Source organism: Caloenas nicobarica, chromosome 8, assembly GCF_036013445.1.
Source record: "Caloenas nicobarica isolate bCalNic1 chromosome 8, bCalNic1.hap1, whole genome shotgun sequence".
In the NCBI taxonomy this organism is placed as follows: Eukaryota; Metazoa; Chordata; class Aves; order Columbiformes; family Columbidae; genus Caloenas; species Caloenas nicobarica.
The window spans coordinates 8,750,980-8,760,086 of NC_088252.1; the positions used below are offsets into that span (position 1 = coordinate 8,750,980).

General features: G+C 37.4%; 1 protein-coding gene across 1 annotated transcript in view; it reads left to right on the plus strand.

The window, feature by feature from the left end:
- CLSTN2 (calsyntenin 2) overlaps positions 1-8,226 on the plus strand; it is a 221,769-nt gene extending 213,543 nt beyond the window's left edge. The window contains exons 12-16 of the mRNA XM_065639801.1: positions 1,752-1,922; positions 2,538-2,683; positions 4,152-4,275; positions 5,836-6,020; positions 6,640-8,226. Coding sequence (XP_065495873.1) covers positions 1,752-1,922; positions 2,538-2,683; positions 4,152-4,275; positions 5,836-6,020; positions 6,640-6,846 — 833 coding nt within the window. The 3' untranslated portion in view covers positions 6,847-8,226. The remainder of the gene's footprint in view (positions 1-1,751; positions 1,923-2,537; positions 2,684-4,151; positions 4,276-5,835; positions 6,021-6,639) is intronic.
- The last annotated feature ends 881 nt before the right edge of the window (positions 8,227-9,107 follow it).

Here is a 9,107-nt window from a genome sequence, read left to right on the forward strand (position 1 = left end):
GGAATCTTCCTTTTGGATGTTTGTATGCAAGTAAGTGAAAAGCCTAGTAATCTGAGGAGTCATTCTAAACAATATTTGTTGGACTAGAATAAGCAGCAACTAGATGTCCATCTCTTGAAAAGATAAAATCGCTGATGATGTGCAAGCGTAGGGGCAAGAATCCCTTGAAGCCATGCTCTGTAATAATGCTGCTTATCACTTGCCTGAAACGGCATCTGTCCTCTGAAGGCTGGAAAGTATAACGTGATATCAACAGCATACAATTACAGTAAGTAAAAAAATTAATTCTTGCATAGGAAAGAGTGATCATTATCCATCACCTAAGACACAGTGCATAGGTGACGCTCCATGTCCCTAAATGTTATATCTTCAAAACTGTTCGGTGAATTTGAAACTACTGCCCTTCAAGTTTAGCTCATAAATTTATTCTATCCCATTTTTTTTTCCATAACAATTATTGATTTAATTCCTGTTGTAGCACCTTGTAACCTAAAAAGCCTGAGTCCCACCTTGAAAAGGAACATAACAACATTTCTTAAACTACCATTTAATTCCTTGAAAGTCAGGAACCTCCTAGTGTGCCTTCTCTTCTTTATTTCTACTAACAGTGGTTAAAATGGATAGATAAGAATTGTCTTTGGGAATAACTGTCTTTTGCAAAAGATTATTGAATTATAAGTCTCAATTCCTGCATTACAAGCTTCAATCATTGTTTCTCTCAGCCTAGATATTGTCTGACAAAGGCAAACACAGCCATAAATCTTGATCTGTATCTCGCTATAGCTATTTTTCCACTTACTGGGAATTTACATAACCTGATCATCACGACTGTAGCAGAGATGCACATAGCAAGACTGGGAAAGCTGACTTAGTCACTGTGTATTCTCCAGTCACAGGACCAATATTCAGATTTGCCTATTCTGTAAATTTGAGTTGGGTTGCATTTTTGGATGTGCCTTCCTTCCCTGTCCACCCTCTGACATGAAATACACAAAGCAGGCACTAAGTTCCAAGATTGCAGTCTCTGTGTCTGTGGTACCCTCGGGGAGCTGGTTAAGCAGTCTTGCCAGACACTCTGTGCCAAGTTGACCGGAGAATTAAAATATTAAATTGGTATGCTGCTCTTTTAAACAAGCAATAGAAATGTTTTTATTAATTTTTCGTACTGCAGGATCATCAGTTTACAACTCAATTTCTCCAAGTCACACAACACAGGATCTTGCCATTTATGATATTACCATGTTCTTGGATAGGTGGCTATATTGTTTGTTATGCAAATTCTTTATGGGCCATAGAGTAACTGAGAGACTCATCCAAGCATAGATCTATTTGACATGTATTTTTCCAGTTAGATTTTCCTTAAGAAAAGAATGAATGCGTGATACCAACCTGGTATCAATACAGTATTGAAAAACAGAATCGGTTACATGAATTCATTTCCAGGATCACATATCAGTTTTCTACTTCCAGTACCGTTCTTGAATGCCTTTTATTACAGAGCAATATATTTTCTATCTGTCTCACTAGGTGTTTTTGTAGGCTTTCATTATCATAGCACTTGAACAGGCGAGACATTTCTCTCTTGATTTGCCTTAAGTATGCTGTATTTAATATCAGCAAAAAACAATGCACCTATCTTCACAAAAGTGGAAAGCCCTGATGCAAAGCACATAAAATGACTGTGGTGTTCTGTGATCATTTGTCTTTGTTTCTTTCTTCTTTTTTTCGTGGTATATGCCATGTGTTCACAGGCAATAAGCCAGTGGTATTAGAGGAAATGCTCCACAACTTGGATTTCTGTGATATTTTGGTCATTGGTGCAGAACTAGATCCTGAACAAGAGTGTTTAGAACTAGATCGTGTTGAGCTTCAAGGAAAACATCTAGATGCCACAAATTCCACAGCAGGATATTCAATCTATGGTACGTTCGTGGACTTTGCTTTTCCTTATTTCTTCCCAGCAACACTTGCATTATTGGAATGAAAGGACTAATATGAAAGAAATTAGACAGAAATCTGTAGTAGCTGCAAAATATTCCAGAAGAGACTGTGTCTCAAAAAAGCATAGTCATTCTTGATCTCTAGGTGTTCTGTGTTTATCCTCTGGAATACAGCACAGCTTTGTCTTGATATCAGCATCCCTCCTGCTACTCCCCAAGTAAGGAAAATAGCAACGTTGCTTTCTTTAAGTGTGGGGGTTCTTGTGGACCATCACAGTGGAACATGGGAGAGGTTTCCTCAGTGCTCCTGCACAGCTCTGGTAACACATTGGTTGGTTTTTTTTTTCAATTACTAAATAATTTATTCTAAATCTTTGCTGTTGCATTTGTTCTCCATTATGGAGCTACATTCATTTACAAAAACTATTCTCACATAATTTAGTAGCAGCCAGAGGCTTTATCAGGAAATGTTTAATGCACTGCCATTTTCAGATCATTCTGCCAAATTTTCTGTTTTCTGTGAACATTTGATTTCTCCTGTACTGCACAGAGCATTAGTATCTCCTTGAGATTATTACTTTTCTGCCATCATTTCAGGTGTGGACAACATGCACAACTATGAACAAGTTCTTCGGCAGATTCGATATCGTAACTGGTTCACTTCTGCCGCCTTTGACCGAAAGTTCAGAGTCAAGTGCTCGGAGCTAAATGGACGTTACACCAGCAATGAATTTAACTTGGAGGTAAGCAATCATTTAGTCAATTTTTCTTTTCCAGCACTGAGGCTAAGCACTAGTCTTATCTTCAGCAACATGGAGTTTTCTTTAAACTATGTAAAATGATTGACATATTCTGGTATCAATAATGAAATAGAGGAAAAATTTTAAGTTCCATTCAAATTGAACACTGACTTCCTTTATGGGCATTCCTCAACGTGGGTCTCTTTATTCTGCCGCGTGTGTATGGAGATGACCCTTCTCTTGAACTGCACTAACCCAGAGAATGACTCCTGTTCAGAGAAAATGGAGGCTAAGATCATCATCATTGTTTTTCCATAACGTAAAATCTCCTACGAGACTTTTTGAAGATTTATACACCTGCTCAAAAGTAAATCATTACAGCTTCATTATTTTCCTTAGATTTGTTATTTTTTTAACTTAACCTGACATACTTTTATTTCCTGCAGCATTCACCTTTTCAGTTTTTCCAAGCAGTACTCCGTTACAGTAAGTTTTATAATGCGTTCTTCATCAGATGGAGATCATTCTTGGTAATTTACATGATTTCCGCTTTCTTGAGGAGGAAAGTCAGTATACAGCTAATGATCGCATAGGGTGGACTTCATGTGTCACGTTCTCTTGGAACCACCACGCAGACGTGGTCAGTCACTCCAGGAATATTTAGATGCCACTCTTGAGCTTATGTGCGCTGGAACTAAGTCCAGTGCAGCAGAGTCGCTCAGGGACTGAGAACTACTGCTGATGCACCTCAGCAGAAATTGTGGACCTCTTCTGAAGAACCAACTGATCCAGCCTAGAAACCAGGTACCACATAACTACAGGAAGGAGAAGGACCTTCTTAGCAATCAGCTCAAAACTTAATTATTGGTTCTGAAAGTTTTTACATATTTATGTTGTATTGAAAATTCTTTTCGCCTTGGCCTTCTACAGCCCTGAAAAGGACTTCAGGGCTTTTTCTTATAGCATAAGCGTCAGTAGGACAAGAATAGAAATGGTATCTTCAAAGGAAGTCACTCTGAAAGTAGGGATGCAGGAAAACTGAAACCTATTTTAATTCTCTCTTGTTGTTTTAGTTTTAAACTTAGTGAGTTGGATACATTCTGTCAGTGTTCATAGAGAGAAATTGCCCACTACCTTTCAGGGAACACCTAGAAGCTGATTAATATAGAGAAAAAAAAAATCACTACTTATCCAGGCAGCTAAATTTAAAAAAAAAAAATCATTTTTTCTGTCACGTCATAGTCTACAGCTAGAAATGTTAGAATGCATTTTGAACACTAGAAATGAGAAATATATTAACCTGTGTACTTTTCACTGGCATAAAAAAGAAGTTAATTTGGCTTTTAAGATCTATATAATAATGTTCCTTTCTGCTGATGAACTTCATAGTTCAATGTAATGTGTGGAGCCAGCAGGCTTGCAATATAGAGCACATTTTAGCATCTGATCTCTTATTTTTCTCTTCTGCCAGGTTAATATTCTACACAGCTCCAACTCCAACTTCATGGACCATGTAAATCATATGATAGTAGAACCACAATTTCTCCAATCTGTCCACCACCCAGAGGGAAGCATAAATGCTGTTCACAACTCAGGTATGTGACAACTTTACAGAGACTGCTCATAATGATTCTGGGATATCGGTATTGCCCTTGTGATTCAGCCTGGTCAACAAATAATGCCCTGAAGTCCATAGTTACAGCTTGTGAAACCTCACAGAGATCATTGCACAGGTATGAAAGAAGGTAACCTGGAATTCGTTCTTTACAAGGAGGTACTTTGTAATTAAAAAACTGATATCCATTTTTAAAGTCTTCCTTAAAGGTTATGTACTCTGACCCACATAGTTAAGAAAATGTCTTGTTTCTAGTATTGAATGGTATGAAGGATAATATTTTTGTTCATCTGTATTTCTATGGTATGTGAATTGCTGCCCAGCCCTTTCTAAGCAAAATGAAGAAATGTTGGTATTATTTTTTAAATATATAATTGCTGCAGTGCTTCTGCTAGCTGCTGTCCAGGGCTCAGTGTGGAGCTTTCTGCAGAAAAGATAGGTCCACCTAGCCATACGCAGGGGGCATTAGCGCATATATATTTAAATTGAATTTTTAGACTATACAAGTTAAAATATATACCCAAATCTGAAGCCTTTTCAATGAGGTTAAACCCAGTGCAAATATATCTGTTTAAATGCTGGATTCCGAAATCCTTTTACCTGAATGATACGTATGTAAAGAAGTAAAGTTGATGTAAAGTGTAGGTAGTAATATGTAGTTCTATACAGTTATGCTTAGAAATTTACTGTACAGACATTTTTACTAAAAGGTGACTGAAATATTGCAAACTAGTTCTTTCTTCGTTACTTGAACATTGTTTTGATTTCAGAGTTCCATTCTTACACGCAGGGCAAGGTGATAAAATGGGGTACAGAACTACTATAGCTTCCGGAACTGCAGTACATCAGTAGCAAAGGTGCATAGAAAGTGGCAGCACCTCTCCACTAACCTAATTGTGAAGCTGATAATATAAGAGTAGTTCAGAGAAATTTCTTCCCATGCTTCTCAGAGTGCAACAGAAGAGTGAGGAAAAATGACTTGAATGCTCAAGAGTCTCCCAGGAAGGTTGTAGCACAGGCAAATAGAATGGCATCATGTTTATTTTATTTCTTGGAGACTGAGATTTAAATTACAGTAAAAGTGTTTGAAACCTTTGAAAATATAAGCTTTGAGATATACTTTTTCCCACAGTGAGGTTAACCCCTCTGCTGTAGTCAGAAGGGGACAACATGCAGGTAAGATAACTGAACTTTATTGCAAAAACACTTGTTCTGAAACTAATTCATTCTGCACTGATTGACTACTTGTCTTCTGTAATGAAGTGGCTTAAAGAACAAGTGGTAGGCATACTCACTTTTTAGTTATGATTTAGAATACTCATTATAAGATGTCTGTAACCACCATTTGTGTATGCTCTGCCTTACTAGTTGGGCACTTGTCAGCACTTTCTCTAGTCCCAGCCACATGGCAGATTACTGTGCTGACTCACAGTCCAAAGGAAGAGATGCTGAGGGGAAAAAATAGACAATGTATTTAGTGTTTTATAGGCAATTTGTTCCACAAATATGAGCCCATTCTCTTTTCCACCTTTTATTCCAGTTGTTCCAAGTGTGGCTACTCTTGTTATCATAATCTGTGTGAGCATACTCATTTTCATCATAACCTTGGGGGTCTATCGAATTCGGACAGCTCATCAGCACAGCTCTGCAGACAACGAAGGAAGTAAAGAAAACGAAATGGATTGGGATGATTCTGCTCTGACTATTACCGTCAACCCCATGGAGGTACATAACTGAGATGTATTATATCATGATACTACCAGGAGTTACTGTCTGGGCTGTTAGCTTAGCAGTGAGCTTTAAAGCCTTTCAGGGTAGACTTAGGCTTGGCAAAACAGTGGTATGTATGCACACTCAGGACCCCATCTCATTTTTCAGCTCTGCACACCATGATAATATATAATTGTTGTCATATATAAATACTAAATAGGATGATGAAGTTGTCTTCAGTACAATACTACTTCCTCTCTATCCATATCTGCGTCCTAGTACCCTAGATAATATAGTTACTTTTAACTTTTTAATGTAAGCACTAATACACTAAAGGGAGGGTAAATGATCAGCAGTTTAAAGAAGCTGACATTGAAGGGTTAAATTTTGGCAGCTTGACTAACAAAGATATTGCTTATTGACATTCCATTCTTGTCACACTAGTTTTTGAATATTCGCTACTGAATTATATCACATTTGATACCTAATAGTCACATAGTGATGGAAAGCAGACTTTCCCAGTATGTTAGCATTTCTAGACATGGAATAATTGCTGACATCCTCACAGCCTCTGACTAGCAAGAAGGCACTTTTCTTCTACTGTTTCTCTTTCACTTCTTCAAATGTACTGTAGAAATATGAAAAGCCTCACCAGACAGAAGAGGAGAGTGAGGAAGAAGACATAGAAGATGAAGAGGAAGACACAACCAGCGCTGAATCAGATGAAAGTGAAGAGGAAGAGGAGGAGGAGGAAGACGAAGTGATCGTCCCAAAGAGAGACAAACAGAATGTCACCAGGCAAGAGCAGTTGGAGTGGGATGATTCAACACTCTCGTACTAACAGCCCTCCAGCCACATTGTTCTTTTGTAACAACCAATACAATGTTTTTTCAGAGTCTATGAATTCGTTGACAGGATTTGAACTTCTGCTTGCCTATTACTGTTTTGCCTAAAATGATCTTGTTGTAGTAACTGATAATGATAGAACTGACCCTTTTCTTACAAAGCCTGGAGGAAACACTGTACAAACATACTGGCATCACCAGTAATAACGTAATCTAGAACCTGATCTGTTAGCAAGCATAGTTCTCCATTTCCTGTTTCTATACTGCAGATATGTGACAAAAGTCCTGTCACTCAGTCCACAGAGGTTTTTACTTTTGCTATTTTTTTCATACAGGAGAGATTTCAGCTTGTTATGAAGAATTACTTGTGTGGGTCCAAATAGCAGTTGCTGTTTGACTTCACACTCTTATAGGTGTAAATATAATCCACCTTCAGTTCAGGGCAGAGTTTTAGTGCTGCAGGTGACAGAGACTGAATTCCATTTGTCGTCTTGTCCTGCCTTCTTGGATGTTAACTGTCTTCTACAAGGAAATATCTAGGACTTGACACGGGATGCATGTGTGCCTGTGTAGAAGTGGACAGTGTATTTTTCAGGCATGCTGTTGGAACCCTCAAGACAGGGTTTTTATCCAACCTACCCACAGAAACTTAAGGGAGTTTAAAATACAGCAACAGCAAGGGGCTACTGAAGGTTTAAAAAAAAAAAAAAAATTGTTCTGTTTCCACAGATTGAGTAAAATTATCTTATGCAAACCGTAAATTCTAATGGGATTGATTTGCTGAAAACCTGTAGAGCTGTTCATTAGTTATGGATTGAGCAATTTGCAGCAAATCGATGCTTTAAACTGTCTGTCTTGTAAAATCATTAGCTTGCTGCGGTGTCTTACTGAAGTAGTGGAAAATAAGTGACCGCATTATTCCATAGCTATGTATGGTTGGGATTTAAACAATGGTTTTACATGATGAAAATATTCCCTTTTGCTTTAGTGAATGCCAGCTGGAGTTCCTGTCTGACTGTATTCTTTAAAACATTATGCCCTATTTCTTCTGCATCCTTACCCACCTCTGAATGGCACATGAGAAAGTGACAACATACACAATGGTCAGCTCTCTTTCGTGCTCATAATTCTCCCTTATTTCTTCTTCCTGAAGCCATTAATATTGAGAAAAAGTTTTATAAAGTAGAACAAGAACAAATAAAACCTACCTGGAACCAAAAGAAGTGAAAATAAAACCTAAACTCTTAAGGGGCTGAATACTTTAGTTTGTTATGGTAACACAGCGTATTTTTCTTAAACACTGATTAAAAAGGAAAAAAAGAAAAAAAAAAAGCAAAGCTACGTACAATGTGTTCATAAGTCTGTGTGGTGTGGTTTTTGTCCCCTTATTAACTTTGCGTACCAAATGATGCAGAACTTGCTAGGATAACTGCTCTAATGCATAAAAAACAAAATGGCATGGAAGCAAATGTTGCCAACTGGCTTGTCTGTTTTTTTCCTAAGTACTTCCTTTTCTTTACAGTTTCATCACTGACTCTTGGTTTTGTAATTTGCTGTTTAAAATGAGCTGCTTCCTCTTCTCCTCTCTCCCAGAGAAACAAGCAGTCAGTCTTGCAACAACAGGACCTTCCTGAGCACCCATGTGTTGATATTGCAAAGAGTAACTTGAGCAAAATTAAGGGTACTCACCTCCTTCATTACTAAATTATTAGCAGCTCCTGGACATCTTGGAATACAGAGAATTCCAGTTTCTGCATCTGATAGTTGCAGGGAAGATTGCCAGCAACTAGAGCTTGTAGTTTAACTAGAAAGTAAATGAAAAAAACTCCAAATTAATTTTAAAATTAGAGATCTTCATGGTCTTTTTTTGTTGTGCTGATAATCATGTTGGCACATAATTGTTAAGACTGGAAATATAGAAAAAATTTCTTATGTGAGTAGTCCTGTGGGTTTTTTTATTCTGGTCTCTCACATCTATTAAACTTCCAAGAATATTTGTGGAATCAAGCCCACATAAATACTATTTATCTATAGGAATAGATATTTTAAAATTGGCCAACATTTGTTTAATAAGAAACTAATTTTAAAATTTCAGAATATCTTGAACAGAAATGTTATGTTAGATCATTTCCTAGCATCCTGGTATCCTAAAGAATTTCCTAGTGTTAGTTTTGGTTAGTTACATGAAGTAGACTCTTCAAGATGCTTATTATCAGCACACATCAGCAAAGCATTCTGCTCAAAAAAAAAAAAGATA